This window comes from Sinocyclocheilus rhinocerous, unplaced genomic scaffold (genome assembly GCF_001515625.1).
Source record: "Sinocyclocheilus rhinocerous isolate Xijiao unplaced genomic scaffold, SAMN03320098_v1.1 scaffold173, whole genome shotgun sequence".
NCBI lineage: Eukaryota > Metazoa > Chordata > Actinopteri > Cypriniformes > Cyprinidae > Sinocyclocheilus > Sinocyclocheilus rhinocerous.
This window is the reverse complement of record NW_015645056.1, coordinates 599,730-618,058: the sequence shown is the minus strand read 5'-3', so window position 1 is coordinate 618,058 and position 18,329 is coordinate 599,730. Positions and strand designations below refer to the sequence as shown.

The following is an 18,329-nucleotide window of genomic DNA, read 5'->3' as shown; positions in this document are numbered from 1 at the left end:
TATATAGACTGTGTGATTTTGTGTCTTGTGTTTTAGAAAACCAAATCTTTTTGTAATCTTGACAAAAAAATATTGTTGGAAAGATCTGACAGTCCAGGTTCCATATTTGGTGACCGTTTTGTAACAGAAGTGATATTATGACAGAAATTGATTGATCTGTGACAGAAAACTGCATCAGAAAAATTCAATAGAGTTTGGGTGTAACCCAGTTCTTATTTCTGGTATAGTGCCCAATCTGCTATGTGTCTTCTTTAAAAAGAGACCAACCTTAGGTCTGTATCACACAGCGTTCAGGAACTACAATCGCGTTGTAACAAGCATTGATATAAACAAGAGTTCTGTTTTCAGTGAATTTATACCCCAAAGGGGATACAAACAAATAAAATCAAAAACAAGAATATGAATAAAAAATGTATTATTTGAGTCCCAATAAAATGGAAAATAGCAATAAATTAATTTGCTGATGTCTCTTTATGGTTTCATCCTAAAGAGTGGTGCAGGAAAGAACATACATACAGTATGTGACCCTGGAGCACAAAACCGTTTTATAATATTTATTTTATATAAAAAAAAATAGTATACTAAATTATCTTTACTGTAAACCTAAACTTCTATAACTTTTTTATACTTACTTTTTTCAGCAATAATCTGCTATGTGTCTTCTTTAAAAAGAGACCAACCTTAGGTCTGTATCACACAGCGTTCAGGAACTACAATCGCGTTGTAACAAGCATTGATATAAACAAGAGTTCTGTTTTCAGTGAATTTATACCCCAAAGGGGATACAAACAAATAAAATCAAAAACAAGAATATGAATAAAAAATGTATTATTTGAGTCCCAATAAAATGGAAAATAGCAATAAATTAATTTGCTATTTACAAAATATCTTCATGGAACATGATCTTCACTTAATGTCCTAATGATTTTTAGCATAAAAGAAAAATCGATAATTTTGACCCATACAATGTATTGTTGGCTATTGCTACAAATATACCCCAGCGACTTAAGACTGCTTTTGTGCTCCAGGGTCACATTTATATATTCTGCACGACTAAGAGATTGTCATGAATGTCTCACATCTGTTGTTGGTGTCTCTGGCTAGCCATTTGCCCTTGGGGCAGTTGACTGTTCGGATGATGCTGATGAGATCCCCACTTTTGACGGGAAGGTCGTACTTTCGCAGTTTGCTGTCCGCCAGCACTCTGGCGTGATACATGGGCTCTTCCAGTCCAGTGATCTATTGAGAAACATGGGAAATACATCAGGACCTACATTCACTTAAACCTATGTCACTGCATTAGATGTGTGTACTTGTGCGGTCTTCTTTAAGATAAATGCCAGTTAGTTTGAAATAGCATCTAATGTGCCGACATCCACTGAGTTTATTAAGTGTTACTTTAATGTATGCATTTGAATTAACTTTAAATTTCTTGTGCATTTCATTTCTCTTTTTATCCTTCTCTTTCTGTTCTTTCTTCTCCTTCTCCAGACGCTGCCTCTCTTTCTTCTTCTGCTCTTTATCCTCAAGATGTTCAGGGCTCAGCTGCTTCTTTCTGAAAGAATCACACATTTCTCGCAAGTCAGCTTCAATGTGGAAATTCAATTTATGCTTTTCATTACAAAATTGTTAAAAGACATATTTTCTTTTACAAAGAGAAAATTTGCAAGAAGCTGGAAATTAAATAGCTATAATGACATATCATTATAGAGCTATAACGTAACAAAACATAATACCTATCATGTTGGCCATTTTGATCGTCAGCTGCATTAGACCTTCAAAACACAGTTAATAAAACATATTTATTATTTCTTAAGCTGTGGACTGCATTTCACAAACAACAGTAGAGTTAAATAAATGCTGACAAACCATTGAGTGACATGCCATATATTCCTCCATGTTTCTTCTTTCTGTAAAACAAATTAAGAGATCAAGAGAACTAATATGCATTAAGTGTTAAGACTAAATATTAATAAGACTGCCGATGTTGGCTAAGACACATTAGAACTTTGTCCATGATCAAAAAGTTCAAAGCAAGGTTCTTTTTTTATCTTGCATAATATATAAAATATAATATTGATCTGTAAATCATCTATACATTAAATAACGTCAACTAAACTATATCTGTAATTTAATAAATTAATAAATGCCAAATATAAGAAATAATCACTCACCACAAGGCTGTTATCAGCATACGGATCTGAAAGGGAAAACACATAAAATCACTTTTTCTATTTGTTTTCTGTGAATAAAACTGTATTGTTGGCATAATACTCACTCTTAGGAGCTCCTTTACACTTATAAGAGCTTTGAGCAAAAGAAAACCTGGGGACTGTTTCCACATCCTCATAAACATTATCAAAGGTTTCATGGAAACACTCTTGTTGAGAAGACCTGAGGAAAAATATAATATAACATTTGTTGGCAGCAGGTCTGATTTGTCTTGACTGCAGTATAATGAAAAGCACAGAACTATATTGAGAGAATACCACCCTAGAGTCATACTATTCATAACTATTTCAGGAATATCCTACATAACAAGACAAATTAAACTCATGCTTTTACATTGGTTCTGATGGAAGCTGGTGTTCACTGCTCAGGTTGAAGGCCGTGTGTGATCCATTCAGTCTCAGGTCAGAGGTCACTGATTCTGTATTAGACGCCAGGGTCCCTACTTTTCTCATTTCCTCGGAGGACTGACTCAGAGCGTCTTCTGACTGCATGTTCTTTGGACCAAAATGACCCGGACAATGCTGGACCAAAAAAGCCTGTGAATGCAGGCCACCGTCTTCATCTGTCAGTGGAGGTGGAGGCAACGAATCAAACTCTGGAAACTCCGTGGCCCCTAAATCCAGGTTTATAGCATTACTGTCTGTGGCTTCTGGTGCAGAAATGTCAAAATCTGGAAATTCGGGGGGAGGTACGCGTACGCTTGCGTCCTCAAGTGATGCATTAGCAGTGGCCACAATCTCAGGCTCGGGCACAGATTCTGGAAAAAATGTAGCAAAGAACCAGATTGAAATCATTTCCTTGATATGAATGGATCAGCCGTGTTTCAAGCGGTTGTAACATGCCATTTAACAGATTTAAGACTGCACAGTACATTAATGCAGCAATCTGATTACCTTAATTCACTACTTCAGACTTATGTGCCTCTAGAAGCTTGCGTTCTGCAAGTGAACGTCGCTTTATTGTTCATCCCAAAGAGGAACAAACTCACTTTCACGGACTTTTACATTAACTGTTCCCTCGTGGTGGAATAACCTGCCCAACTCAGTCCGAGCAGCAGAGTCCTTAACCATCTTCAAGAATCGACTAAAAACACATCTGAAAAACTAAAAACTGACCCTCTAACTCTAGCACTCTCTATTCTAATTCTATTTTATCTATTAGTTTTTTTTTTTATAAAAAAAAAAAAACATGACCCTTTAAGAATTGAACTCTATTTGTTTTCTAACTGCTTGTTTTCTATTAAACAAAGTCCTTTAACACTAGCTTTCTCTATTCATTTTCTATTCTATCTGTTTTCTTTTGATCTATTGTCCGATCCTAACAAACCATGCATCAATGGAAAGCTTATTTATTCAGCTTTCAGATAATGTATAAATCTGAATTTCAAAAAATTGACCCTTATGACTGGTTTTGTGGTCCAGGGTCACATATAATTAACAAAACAAAAAAAAAAAACCTTGCTATGTGTACTGCGTTAAGCTTACTGAGACTTGTTATAGCACTTGCATATAATTGCTCTTTTGTTGATTTTGATTGCTTCCATTGTCCTCATTTGTAAGTCGCTTTGGATAAAAGCGTCTGCTAAATGATTTAATGTAAATGAAATGTAAAAGTAAAATGTAATTGATCCTGTGATGGCATAGCTGAATTTTCAACAGTCATTATTTCAGCATGAATGATTTCTGAAGGATAATGTGGATATTGTAGCTATTATTGTTGGAAATAGTTTTTGCTGCTAAGAATTTGTGTGATGCATTTTTTTCAGGATTTTTTTGATGAATAGAAAGTTAAAACGAACAGTATTTAGGCTATAAAAAATACATCTTTTATAACATTATAAATGCTTTTACTGTCACTTTTGATCAATTTAATGCATCTTCGCTGAATAAATGTTAATTTCAAACTTGCTCTAAATTTTTGAATGTTAGTGCATCACATTTTTCAACAAAATATTTAACATTGATAATGATTTCTGAAGGGTCAAGTGACACGGAAGACTAGATTAATGGCTGCTGAAAAATCAGCAAAAAAAAAAAATATATTTTTTTAAATAAATGTATTCAAATAAAAAAAAATTACAATTTCATAATATTAATGTTTTCATGTTTGTTCATCAAATGAATGCAGCCTTGCTGATAAAGAATATATTAATACATGAAAAGAATACAAGTCATGAATATAAAAACCTCTTTATGTTAAATCTCAGCTTTTTAACCTTTTCAGGGCTCTTACTGCAGAGAATTAATCTCACGGACACAGTATTCAGTCTAGCACTGAGGTAAATTAATACATGAGCAAAAAATCAAAAAAAAAAAAAAAAAGAAGAGAACTTCTACAAACCAACAGTAAGTGCTTCGCTTGGTTCACAGACATGAAATCCAGTCTTATATTTGCTCAGATCCACATGTGGGGGTCTAGGTGGCTTTAAGGGTGTAGGGCCTAAGGATGCCAGGTCAGGAAGAGGTTTGCATGCTTTCTGAGGCTGCATGACTCCACCGAGCTCCATTACAGAGATGCTGCCTAAAGTACAAGAACAGGTAATAAAGACACATTCCTCAGGTCTTACATTAAAGTAACTTTACATTCTGTATCATGCAAGGTCAAATTGCAAACATTCATATGCATCCACGTAAAAGATTGCACAGTTTTGCAACTCACTGTGTGATACTCCATTAACCTTCTGACAACTCTCAGATTCAGTAGGCGATGGAGGGCTTTCTGCGTGCTGCGCTTGTGCTTTACTGGAGTAGAAGCCCTTTGGTCTGCCACACACCAACAGGTTCCTCTGACAGAGCTTCCTCTTGGCTTTCTCTAGTGTGCTCAGGACATGCTGGTCAAAGAAATGCGTAACACTGCCAGAAGACGAATCTGTCAGCGACTCATTTGGTGAAGCTGAATGATCCAGCAATCCAGGATTTGACACCCTAGCCTGCTGGGCCTCCACGGCTTCTGTACTTGCAGTCTTTACGGTGGACTCTTGCATCTGAACATTAAAAGTGCCACTGTTTTTCACACGCCCCAGACCATTTTTGCCAATTTCTTTAGCGCACAGTGAAACTCTGGTCGAGCTGAAAGGTGTAGGAATTGGTTTCATGATGCATTTAAGAGGCGAGGTGATGCTCTTTGAAGGAGGTGCGGAAGAATCATGCTTTGGCTCGCTTGAAAGCGGCAACACGAGGGGCAAATGCCACATTTTAAGTGACTGCCTGTTGGGCCCATCTCCAGATGTTGTGCTTGGGAAACATACAGGGTGTTTTCCTGAAGGTGTTTTCTGGTCTTCTCTCACAATGACCCGGGGTTGACTGGCGGTCTTGGTTTCCACAGCTGAACAAAGGCTCATGGTTATCAGACCAGAGCGGCTTATGGCAGATTTTGGGAGGCGTTTGGGTCTCTCAGGGACCTCAGGTCTGCACCTCACCTGGATCTCTTCTTGAAACTTTGCCCTTAAGGATTTGAAATTGTTGCAGGCTTCCTATAGCCAACATAAAATCAGATTTAATCAGTTAATTGACCGATATACACAGTTAAGCTCACACTAATACAATTTAGTAGTGTAATATTCAAATAGGTAGGCATTTAAATGCATGATTATTGTTGCATTTAAATATAAAGAAAAAGTACAGCGGCATAAACAAGTACATATAAGCAAAATACACGATGCGTACTTTTGCCCAACAAACTCTATTTGGCAAAATAGGACACGTTCGACGTCTTTTCTTAGTAGCAGTTTGTTGTTTATCACAAACAGTTTGTTTACCTCTTCCATGTTCGTTTAAATTCTGCTTGGCCAAGCGCGAATTACATAAATATTACATAATATCTTCAAAAAAGCTTGCACAACGCGTCCAGACAGCGGAAGATCGTTCTTATCGATTGAATAAACCAGGCACGAATTTGCCTAATGAATATTAATTACGCTGCGTGTGCGTCGATCGGTAGTCCTATCTGATTGGATAGAATAGATACGTTAAAGAGCGGGCGCCAGTACCGGACAAATAAAATAACCTTCATTATTATATAATATTATATATCACTAGGATTATTTTATTTGCCCGCTACTGGCTCCCATTCTTATTTTAAAATCTTTATGCTTTATGTTGTCGACACCTGGAGACGCACACGCAACCTAATTAATATTCATGAGCCAAGACTTCCACAGAGTAGGATTTTATTTAGTTCTATTGTGTATTTATAGTTAAGCATCTCAATTAAACATGACATATTTCATGTAAGATAAGTAATACGGCCCAATAAACCGATATGAAGGTTTTTCAAAGGTATATTTTTAATGGCACATTGAATCATGTTGTGTTTTATGATTGATGTATTAATTTTTTTGTAATTCTCTCTTTTTTTACAGTATGCAGTGTGTGCAAAGTGAAATAGGTAAGTTGCAAACTGGTGATAGTTACTCCAATCGTTTATTTTGATTCAATGCAAGCCATCAACCTACTGTATTTGTTCATGATAAAGTTGATAACGTTTCTTGTAAGTCATGTATTTGCTTGGAGGTGGAGCATTCTGTGCAAAAGTCAGTTTTTTTCCCCCAAAAACCCTGTCAATCATTAATAATGCTGACAAACAATTTGTAGACTGGACCCAGAAGTCTCAGATCAATCTCAAACCAACTATTTCAGCAATGTGCAGATTTGTGTTTTCTATTTGTACGTTTGGATTTGTTTTATCATGTTTCAGTCCCCATATTTCTGCCAGATTTACTGATGACTTACTACAATCATCAAGCAACAGGTAATATATACTTCATTTTAGGAGCTTTTCGTGTTGTACCGTGTTACCATATGTTGTCTCGCCAGGGCTAATGCATCTTCAAGACACACCAGAGGAGTCGATAGCCCCGCTCCGATTGACTGTAAACTCAAGAGCTGGACGCAGTGGTCACCTTGCGATTCATGCCGAGATAGGATGGTAAAAACTCTTTAAAACCTAAATATAGTCATGTAAAATTCAAAGAGTCCAACAGATATTGAAAAAAAGTCTCTATTTTGTCTATTGTATTGATACATTTGTTAATTCTGGAAAGAAAATCGTGAGAAAAAAAAAAGTGTTAGCAGCCTACCTCATTTTTAATCCTTCATAAATTATTTTTACTTCAAAACTTTCTTTTTTTTGCCACAAAATTTAATTAAGTTATATATCTGTCATTGCAGCAGCGTTTGACATCACTAATACACACACACACACTCATATATATATATATGCTTCTGAAGTATGCATTTTTAAATTTTTTCTTTTACATGTATAATTATATATAATTTATATATAATTTTAGACATTTGCTGGGCAAACTGCAAATGTAGAACAGCTCTAATTTCTGGTGATATATGCAAAAAACATGCAACATGCAAACATTTTAATGTCATTTTAATTAAATCACGTTTAACTCTCCAGTATATGTGTTGCAACTGTTAACACACATATAAGCTGATGATAACTGAAAATAAATATGTATGATGTTACTGATGTTTCACAGATTCGTTTCCAGTACTTGGAACGAGCGTCTCAGTTTGGTGGTCAGAAGTGTGTGCACAGTCAGTGGGACGAAAGACAATGTCCAGAAGAGGGCGAGTGTCAGCTACAAGACAACCACTGTGGGGACATGTTTGCATGTGGGCCCCAAGGTTGCTATTTCTGCCTGCATTTCTTTCTACATGTTTGTCTGTATGTCTTTTGAATATATTGCAAACTGTATGTGTTCTCGCAGGACGCTGTGTTGGACAGCAGCTCCGATGCAATGATGAAATAGACTGTGTGAATCACAAAGATGAGACTGACTGTGAAGTGATAAACAGAAGAGAAACCAAATGCACCGGCATGCTGACTATACCAGGAGCTGAAAAAGCCACTCAAGGGTAAGACGTATAGCAGACTGATTTTTTGGGTGCTTACTGCTAAATATCAATAATTCAGTAATAACTGACATACTGTACAAGACCAAATGTATTGGTTTCACATCCAGAAAAATGACTTAAATCCACACTATCACGTGTGTGGTATATTTATATTTCAATATATTTTAAACACATACTACATGATGTATATGTATCCAAATCTCGAAATGAGTTTGTTTTATTTCCTCAGATATAGTGCTTTATCTGGTGATTTTATGAATCATGTTCTGGACCCAGCATACTTTGGAGGCGTTTGTGAATACATCTATAATGGGGAGTGGCGCAAACTCACATACGATCCTTTCTGTGAACACCTCAGTTATGATGATGCTGAAAAATATTACCGGAAACCTCACAACTTCCTCTCATATCAAATAATGGTATTATCTCATGTCTCTGGTATACTTTAATATCACACAAAAGAACTTACTTGCTGTTTCTTTCCCATTCATACTGTATACCTGTATATATATATATATATAGAGAGAGAGAGAGAGAGAGAGAGAGAGAGAGGTTCCTAGTCACTTTGTGTTACGTATATAAATAACTTCATAGTGCATATCTATATTATGGCTTCAGAAGGCTTACAAATGCAATACAAAGCATGAAGGTTATGGCATGTAGATTCTGAAAATAATAGAAAAGGGTGGTTGTCAGGGCTTAAAAGAAAAAACGGGGTACATATTTAATCTGACACTTAGCTTTATTAAGTGAAATGCAACCTTTCAGAATAAATAAACAGATTAAACACTACTATTTTGGCGTATATTGCTTTAGGGAGAGTGTAATTTAAGGAGAGACAACATACTGAATGTTTCATATTTTATTGCCATATTTAATGCTTTAAGGCCACCAAGTTGGTCGAGACTGTAAACATGAAACTACTGTGTTCAGTTTTCCTGCATTTAAACTCTGAGGCTGTATAGGGGACCCAACAAGTGTTGTTTTGGGGGTTTTTAATGGTGGATTTGCTGCTAACCTCATTTATAAAGATGTGGTTAGAACCTCTGCATATCTCGGCTGCCACATCATAATCAAAGGACACCTGAATCTTGTTTTGTGCTTTCTGTTTTACCTAAATTAATTTTAATAATATTTTTCTACCATAACCGTGCAGGTGGAGTGCTTTATGACACAGCCAAGTTGACTCGGCTCCTTCATTCTAGCATTTAATGTTAAGAAGGACTCTGGAAGCCTCAGAAGGACTGGTTTAGGAAGAACACAGCCTTAGAAGCACCCACTGACTATGTTATTGTCCCTGCCAGGCACAAGCGACTACCGAGGAAACATCAGATTATTATGAGGATGCTGTTAGCTTTCTCAAGGCAAGGCAGAGAGAAATATCCTTTAACATTGGTGTGACGATAAGAGTCGCTTTTGTGGAAGTTGGTGGGGAACTTAGTGCTGAATTCAAGTTTCTACGCAACATATCACAATACACTAATAAGGTAAAGTAATAAATTTTGGCTAATATATCTACTTAACTCTCTTTATTGTCACCACATACCAGCAGTGCTGGGTAGTAACTGATCACATGTAATCAGATTCCAAAAATAAAGTACTTGTAATTAGATTAAATTGCATTTTAAAATACTCACAATCAGACTACAGTTCATTTTTATTGATTACATGATTACATATTAATTACACAATAGCAATAACTTATTCATAATTTATTGATTTTTCATTTTTTACATTTTCCTTTCTCAACTAGCCTATGGTTTATATGCACTCAGAAAGTCATCCAGTTTTGTGGACATTCACACAGAGATGATCAGTCAAATATTGATTAAAGTAATTGAGTAAATGTAAGCCCTTTACATTAAAGACAACATGGTATGGTGATTATAATAATAATAAGGTAATTATAAAAACTGCGCTCACAAATGTAAAAAAAGTTCCAGGGGGCAAATATCGCCCCTTAATGCAAATGTTAATTTCTGACCCTGGTCTAGTAGTATTCAGGTACAGAAACTGAATAAAACAACATTTCACAGTATAAATTAAATATAGATTAATTAAAGTTACAAAAGTTATTCAGTCAAGAGCAGTGAGTGTTTTTCTCTCTGTCTTTTGTTGTTTGATTAACATTGACACAGACAGAAGCAGGTAGAGTATAGGCTGCTGTCACTTTAAAACCTAATACACGGATCCAAAATACTGATACGCATGCATTTCCTTTCATTCGTATGTTTGATTGGTTATCCTAAAACTGTAAACTTGTAAATTGCTCTCAGTTTGAGCTGAGTTTGACTCAACCGACTGCATGACTTCAACTCGTTTTGTTTTTCTGACCTCGCTATATAGTCTGGATAATGCCTTGGAAACTGCAGCATTTCGATTATTTTAATTTGTGCATGTCTTCTTTGCATGTTTAGGAGGTGGGCTTTGTCAGGCTGTTGTCAACAGTGCAAACAGCTCAGTTTAAGATGAGAAGCAGAGACTTGATTCTGGACGAGGACATGCTCTGGGCTCTGGGTGATCTGCCTGATCAGTATGATTTTGGTGCATATTCCCAGTTTTTCAATGAATATGGCACACACTATGTCACGGAGGGTACCATGGGTGGAGTCCTGGATTATGTTGCTGTTGTGAACAAGAATGCCATGAAAAGAAATGGTATGAAAATTATATTTACAAGCAAAACAAAATGAAGAGTGTATCAAAAATAAACGACTCACCTGTATTATACTAACTCTGTTTAAGTAAGAAAAACTAACTTCTTTACCACATTCTTTTCACTATTAGAAATGACTGGGTTACAAATCGGAGCATGCCTTGGTTTATCTTTGGGACTGACAGTCGGACAGAGTACATCAATTTCAGTAAAAGGAAAAGTATGTGGAAAAGTTGCAACAAAGATATCGAGTAAGCAACTTGGAGCACCATGCATTTTCAATTCTTTTGGTTTTACATTAAACTTATTAAATTCAACTTTTTTTTCGTATTATTTTTATTTTAATTTTCAACAGTTGACGATAAGTCCAGCAGTGCTATTGAGGATGTGTTGGGCTTTGTAAAGGGTGGACACACCGGCTCCAGCACTGGAAGTTTGGCTATCAAAGATGCCAAAAGTTACCAGGACTGGGGAAAGAGTCTCAAATACAACCCTGCGCTAATTGAGTTTGAGGTGCATTTGCCTGACTAACTTAATATACAGTACTTGTCATGTAGTTGTTTCATACTTTAGTTATTTCATATACATTGTACTGTTAAAAGAGTGATAAACAACACTACGCACAGGGGCGGACTTACCCATTAGGCAAAGGTAGGCAACCGCCTTATTTTTATATTTTAAAATAACTAAAAATAATTGTATTTTAAAGTTTAGAATTAGACAGCCTTTGCACACAGGCTTACGCTGGTAACTCATCAGTGAACTTTCCTCGTTAATATTGGCTATATTTTTCACACTTTTCTCATTCTATATTTCTGACGTTCCAAAAGCGCCTCCTACTGGCAGAGAATGAATGTTCATTTTCAATAATCCAGTCTGTAGTTTTTGTTCAGACCAATGCGAAAATCCACCCACATAACCCCGTTTTAAATTAATATAATAATTTATACTTCTGACTCACCCCTGGTTTAAACGCTCAATTGTGAGGTTTATCATTTTATAATTTATTTTGTTTTTGTTAAAACCTGTATCTCAACTGTAAATTAGTTGCTATTTCGTGGTCTACAACATAAAAGAAAGCCATTATAACATGTACATGAAAAGTGTAGAAACACTGGACACAGCTATGGGGTACCATTGTGTAGCAGCAAGCATCACACCAAAAAAGGAACCTCAAGGTTGATCTAGGAAAATGTGTGCAAATGTATAGGGCCCCATTCCTATATTTTGCCTGGGGTCCCCAATTCACTAAATCCGCCCCTACGCATAGTGTTGCACTTGGATGAAATCTTATATACTTAAGCCCATTATTTGACTTGATGAATGCATTTGTTTTTCTTGGGGTGACATATTGTAACATGAAGTTTGATCAGGGCATATGCATTAAGTAAACAGCAACATTTCAACCATTCAGGAGTGTGTTTCAAAAATGAAGTAGCTAGTAATGACGATAGTAATTTATTTTATTTATTTATTTTTAAAGCACTTTTAAAACAGCCTAGAGGCTGACCAAAGTGCTGTACATAAGCAAAGTAATAAGTACAATATAAAAAATACAATTTAAAAATAATCAAAATAAACATGAGCAGAATACACAAATACCAAATTTGAACACACGTTGAAGGCTAAGGAAACAAGTGAGTTTTAAGAAGAGATTTAAAAACTGGTAAAGAGGGCCATTCTAAGTTGTACTGGCAAGCTATTCCACAGTCGAGGGCCCACCAACAAAAAGGATCGATCCCCTCTGCGTTTCAGCCTTGAGCAAGGGATTGTCAATAAGTTAAGGTTGCCAGATCTTAAACTTCTAGGAGGGTTATAGGGACACAGTAAGTCAGACAGGTATTTTGGAGCAAGATTTTGTAGGCATTTATACACAAATAGAAGAATTTTGAAGTCAATCCTGAAGTGTGCTAGAAACCAATGGAGGGCTCGCAAAATGAGGGTGCTGGCGTGGTCATATTTGTGACAATTTTTAAGAAATGTATCTGCAGCATTTTGAACCAATTGAAGTCGAGCTACCTGAGACTTGGAGGTACCGTTAAACAGAGAATTGCGAAGTTATAAAAGCGTGGATAACTCAAGAGACTTTTCAAACAGAAAATGCTTTATTTTAGAAAGTGAACGAAGCTGGAAAAAACTAGAGGCAACGACAGAGGATACATGTTTATCTAATGTTATTAATGACTATCGATTAGAACAGGTTGCGTAAACAACTTGCATTAAAAATGGACAGATTGCCTAGGGTGGAATTATTAAACTCAGATTTGTCAGATGGACCAAAATTTATAATCTCAGTCTTAGAGTCATCTAGAGTTAAAAAGTTATTGGATAGCCAAAGTTTGACCTCGTCGAGGCAGGAGAGTAGAGTGTGTAAAGCAGATGGCTCATTTATTTTTATCGGCATGTAAATCTGACTGTCATCCGCATAAAAATGGAACAATACTCCATACTTTCTCAAAATCGAACCTAAAGGAAGCAAGTAGAGAGGAAAAAAGCAATGGTGACAAAATAGAGCCCTGGGGAATTCCAGATATGAGCGGAGCAGCAGAGGAGGTAAAATTGCCAATACTAATGGAGAAATACCTCTCAGATAAAAAATATTTAAACCAGTTAAAGACTGAAACTTTTATCCCCACATGGGCTTGTAACACTCCAAAGAGAAAGGAAAAATTGAAATCGCATCATATGACCCCTTTAAGATAAAAGCAATGTGTGATTGACAGTATCAAACACTGCGGATAAGTCTAGGAGTACCAGAATCACAGAGTCACCTGCATCAGTAGCAATATAAATGCCATTTAACACTCTCAAAAGAGCAGATTCAGTGCTGTGGAAAGGCTTGAAACCTGACTGAAAGATCTCAGAGATTTGATTCTTATTCAAAAATGACTGAAGTTGGAACAACACAACTTTTTCCAAAATCTTGGAGATAAAAGGAACCACAGAGATTGGACGAAAATGATTTAAATCAGATGTATCTAAAGAAGGCTTCTTGAGTAGAGAGGTAACAGTGGCCACTTTCAGGCATGTACTGTATAGGAACCGAACCAGTTAGTAGACATTTGTTTAAGAGGGATAGCAGACCAGGGCCAACAGAATCTACTACCAGTTTAAAAAACCGGGGATGTATCACATCCTGAGGGCAAGAGGAGGTTTTAAGAGTGGCAATAATTTCAGTGAGATGGAGAGGCGAAATAAGATAAAAAAACCTCCCATGAGACCAACGGCTGGGTAGATACACAAGAGCTGACATATGGAAGTATCGCCTGCGGCCTTAGTTTTGAAATTTTGTCAATGAAAAAGCCCAAGAAGGATTCACAGAGAACATTGGAAGGATTTGGGATATGATTAACAGGTGGATTTAAAACATTATTAATAATTGAAAACAAGATAGAATAACAAGATTTGTCACACATCCATCTGTTCGAACCATGTTTGTTCAGTGATATAAGACTGTTGTTAATGACGTCATATATGAACACGAGCACAGTGCATTGCATATGGTAAGCACATGTGTGCGTCACACACTAGACTAGAACCTTACTGGTTTTTGTGCACAATTGAGTTTCGGTGTTTACCATATTTGTTATGCTCAAAGTATATGTGTCGATCATTATTTAGATGTAAAAAAAAAAAAGGGAAAGGCACCGTGCATACTTACTTTACAAATTCAACAATTACAATTTTTTTCAGCAATATTTTTTTTTCAAAACTATATTTTTGAAAAGTCTCATATCAACTATATTCTATTTGTTGCTATATTCTATTCGTTTGTGTAACCTGCAAGGGTTTTAATGGTCATTGTGGTTCTATCATAGGTTTCACCGATATATGAGCTGGTGCGTTTAAGCACAGCAGCCGAGCAGCTTCGCACAAAGTTGCCCCATCTGAAGATGGCATGGGAAGAATACATGCAGAACTTCAACCCGTGTCGCTGCGCCTCCTGTAAGAATAATGGCGTTCCTGTGCTCTCCAGGACAGACTGCAGTTGTATATGTAAAAATGGTTACAGAGGTGATGCCTGTGAGGAGACGGAAAGAAAAGGTAATGTACTTTACCAAAGTATAGCTCTTACTTTACACACATGTCTCTTAAGTGCTGGCGGTATGTCAGAAGAGGCAATCTCCAATAGAGTCTCTGCAATACTCTATTCTAAATAAACATATATAATCTTTTAAAAAAGCAGGACCTTTTGTCGCCTTAAATGTGATAAGACTTTGCAGCTTTGGATATCGCCATCTTTGATATTTGCTTTATTCACTTTCACTGTTACAGGTAGTAGTCACAAATAGAATACATGCGTAAATACAGAGTTCTGGCATGAAACTCTAGATGGCGCAGTCCGATAGGTCTAACTCAATCTGACCCAATGACATCATTATCACATGGCACAGCTGATTGGTTCTCTCCTGTATCGGTAGCCAATGAGCTCACTGCTCAACATTTAAATAAATGACTAGTGCTTGCCGTAGCGGTTGCAGCTTGCTTCAGAAACCCTTCACCTTCCCCAGCTCCACCTGTATAGATCTGCTACAAGGTGATTCATGTACGCTATATGGGGGTTATTTCATGTATGTTATATTTGCAGCAGCAATATTTCTTACATGCTCACAGCAGCATGTTGTGGATGTATTGGCAGTAGCAAGTATCGGTACTTGCTCTGCCGCAGCAGCAGCGTAGCAGATCTATTTCGCCAAGACCAAATACATTAACATTGTCATGTACATTACCATGCCAAACCCTCCGAGAGTTGTCATGACAGAACTTCAGTTGCATGTTCATACAGACAGTATTTAAGCCTCCATTGTAAGCAGCTGTGTGAACAGGACATTTCAAGAATCACTACACCTGTAAGTAAAATGCAGTTGTCACTCCCAAACACTGACAGTGTGAACATAGCCTAATAGAGACGTAATGAGATCACAAGTTTGTGTTTATAGACCTTTTCGCACAGGATTACCTTTAGTCTGTGATCTTAATCCCTTGCGAATTGGGCATGTCTGTAATTTGTAAAGTAAAAATTTCCCCGCAAATGACCTACCATATTTCGCCTAACACCGAGGTCCTGTGATTATATTAGTCCCGTGCGAATTGGCATCTCTGTGATTTGGTGGGGCCGTATATCATTTTTTTTATAGGTTTTTGTTTCCTGTGTACCTTTTTATCCATCTTTTGCGAAGAATGGAGGCTGCGTTGGAGTGTTTTGATAGTATTTGGGGTGCTGGGTCATATCGCTATACACCATACAATTATACAATTTGCAGAAACAGAAAGCTTAAAACCATCAGAAGAGCGAAAACAAAAAGAATGATTAGTGAAAGTGGTGTCCCATATGGTATGGTGACCCATACTTGGAATTAGTGCTCTGCATTTAACCCATCCAAAGTGCACACACACAGCAGTGAACACACACACCTGGAGCAGTTGGGGGTTCGGTGCCTTGCTCAAGGGCACCTCAGTCGTGGTATTGAAGGTGTGAGAGAGCGCTGTACATTCACTCCCCCCACCTACAATCCTTGCTGGTACGAGACTTGAACCCACAACCTTTGGGTTATGAGTCCGACTCTCTAACCATTAGGCCATGACTTCCCCATCCATTTAGATGGAAATGCATGAATGGATGTATAGCAGCATGCAGTAAGGAACATTCTTGAGTTTATGATATTTCATACAGCTAGACCTAGAGTATAACGACAAGACAAGCAATAGCCTATCCAAAATAGTGCACAATCAAGCGAGGGGGTTCACATCGTAATTCAAGGTGTTTCAAATAAATCAAGCATAAAGCTTGAGCTATTAGATTTTAACCTGGTGAAATGTAAATGACACAGGGCATGAAACTATATTTGTTTCTTTTTCTCAGGGCATAAATCAGTAAATTTGAGTAAAACCACAGGCTTCGCTTATCCCGTGCGAATGCACCACACAAAATTCAGATGTGTGTGTGTGTGTGTGTGGGGATCATTTCTAAATCACACGAGGTCCCCAGATAATACTAATCCCGTGCAAATAGGGCTTGTGAAGTATTTTACAGCTTAAAATGCAGCTCAGCTAATCATAATCAAGTATTGGAAACGTATATTATAACAGTGATTTAGTGACAGGTGCAGTTTCAAATGAAGCAATAAGCCCCAAGAAGCCGTGGCTTACAGTGAATTTATAACAGCTAAGGGGCGTTGTTAGTTACGACGCGAAGCGGAGCGGCTCAGCCAATCAGAATCAAGGACCGGAACTATCCATTTTATAACAAACCTTGAATGCACAGCAAATGGCTTTGAATAAAAGTGTCTGCCAAATTAAATGCAAATGTCTATACAGCATAGTAGGAGTAAAAGTGGGATCAGGACATGACTCAAACCTGATCAGACCTAAACCTGGGTTTCCCAACCTTGTTTAATTAGGAAAAGGTAAAACATGTGTAGTGTTGGCGTATCTCGAGGAACAGGGTTGGGAAAGAATGGGTTTGTCCAAATACTCACACTTACGGTCTTTGCACTTGACCACTTTGCTTTTGCTAATTACGTGATGCATTTCCTGTGTTTGGCCCAAGTGTTCAAATGGGCTTGGAGACTCATCTCTCCACCAATACAATTTGCAATATGTTATGTTTTGCAACCAAATTATATGCAATTTCTGATTTAACTTTTGTTTGTGTCTGGATTTTGTTTCCTGAACATGATGAATGATAGGATATACTTAGCCTCAAATTACGCTATCAAGCTCAGTTCTGACGATCAGATCATGTATGTTAAGCAAGGTTTTTCCCTCTGACAGGTCCTACACATGGAGACTGGAGCTGCTGGAGCTCCTGGACCCCATGTGTGTCTGGAACAAAGACACGAAAACGGGAATGCAGTAACCCCCCGCCAAAAGATGGTGGCCTGCCTTGTCAAGGAAGCAGTAATCAGAAGAAACATTGCTAAAATCTAAATATACTCATGTTGACAGTGTCCTGTAATTTTATACTAGCATAATGCCACTTCTGTCTGCTGGTTTGGGTTTACCTTTACCAGGTAATGTTGTTCAATTTAGTTAAAATATGTTACTTTTTTGGATGACCTGATTTCAAGTCCCGACTTGTGGTCCTTTTCCGGTCATGTTCCCCTCGTTCCTCTTCAATTGCTGTCTCTCTCTCTATACTGTCATATCAACATGAAGGCAGAAAAGCACATAGATATAACCTGAAAAATAAAAAATTGTTACATTTTAAGGAAACGTTCACTTAAAACTGTCTTGTGATTGATTGCAATGAGGTTTCTAATGAATGTGATTGAGATTTTAAAGCAAGGAAAAGATTTTCAAAGAATAATAACGTCTCGGTTACGTTATGTAACCCTCGTTCCCTGAAGGAGAGAATGGAGATGTTGCATCAACACTGACGTTAGGGAGCCCCAATCACCTCTGAGCATTACAAGAAACGGGCAATGACTATTGGCGAGTGGAATGTGCATGCCAAGCCACTCCCCGTACATATTGGTATAAAAGAGGGTGGTGTGCATCCACTCATTCAGGTTTGTGCTGAGGAGCTGAGAATTATCCCGGCATTCAGCGCAGTTCAGGGTTGTGGCATG

General features: G+C 37.3%; 2 protein-coding genes across 2 annotated transcripts in view; one reads left to right on the top strand and one right to left on the bottom strand.

The window, feature by feature from the left end:
• Nucleotides 1-6,150, bottom strand: part of LOC107705130 (uncharacterized) — a 9,087-nt gene extending 2,937 nt beyond the window's left edge. Inside the window, exons 1-11 of the mRNA XM_016508282.1 lie at nucleotides 6,035-6,150; nucleotides 5,990-6,004; nucleotides 4,891-5,704; nucleotides 4,573-4,752; nucleotides 2,566-2,989; nucleotides 2,279-2,394; nucleotides 2,175-2,200; nucleotides 1,870-1,910; nucleotides 1,737-1,775; nucleotides 1,423-1,555; nucleotides 1,080-1,239 (exon numbers count right to left, since the gene is read on the bottom strand). Of these exons, the coding sequence (XP_016363768.1) occupies nucleotides 1,080-1,239; nucleotides 1,423-1,555; nucleotides 1,737-1,775; nucleotides 1,870-1,910; nucleotides 2,175-2,200; nucleotides 2,279-2,394; nucleotides 2,566-2,989; nucleotides 4,573-4,752; nucleotides 4,891-5,704; nucleotides 5,990-5,998 (1,942 nt within the window). The 5' untranslated portion in view covers nucleotides 5,999-6,004; nucleotides 6,035-6,150. The remainder of the gene's footprint in view (nucleotides 1-1,079; nucleotides 1,240-1,422; nucleotides 1,556-1,736; nucleotides 1,776-1,869; nucleotides 1,911-2,174; nucleotides 2,201-2,278; nucleotides 2,395-2,565; nucleotides 2,990-4,572; nucleotides 4,753-4,890; nucleotides 5,705-5,989; nucleotides 6,005-6,034) is intronic.
• Nucleotides 6,151-6,810: 660 nt separating this feature from the next.
• Nucleotides 6,811-17,983, top strand: c8a (complement component 8, alpha polypeptide). Its single transcript, XM_016508281.1, has 11 exons — nucleotides 6,811-6,981; nucleotides 7,047-7,158; nucleotides 7,724-7,871; nucleotides 7,955-8,102; nucleotides 8,332-8,521; nucleotides 9,407-9,589; nucleotides 10,520-10,760; nucleotides 10,890-11,009; nucleotides 11,114-11,271; nucleotides 14,577-14,802; nucleotides 17,533-17,983. The coding sequence occupies exons 1-11, from the start codon at nucleotides 6,872-6,874 to the stop codon at nucleotides 17,679-17,681; spliced, it is 1,785 nt and encodes a 594-aa protein (XP_016363767.1). The 5' UTR covers nucleotides 6,811-6,871; the 3' UTR covers nucleotides 17,682-17,983.
• Nucleotides 17,984-18,329: the final 346 nt, after the last annotated feature.

What these genes read in the sequence shown, in the direction of transcription:
- c8a (XM_016508281.1), top strand. Translation starts at nt 6,872, where the DNA reads ATGTGCAGATTTGTGTTTTCTATTTGTACGTTTGGATTTGTTTTATCA. An exon ending in GCTGAAAAAGCCACTCAAGG is followed by an intron (nt 8,103 to 8,331) that starts GTAAGACGTATA and finishes TTATTTCCTCAG; the next exon opens with ATATAGTGCTTTATCTGGTG. An exon ending in CTGCGCTAATTGAGTTTGAG is followed by an intron (nt 11,272 to 14,576) that starts GTGCATTTGCCT and finishes GTTCTATCATAG; the next exon opens with GTTTCACCGATATATGAGCT.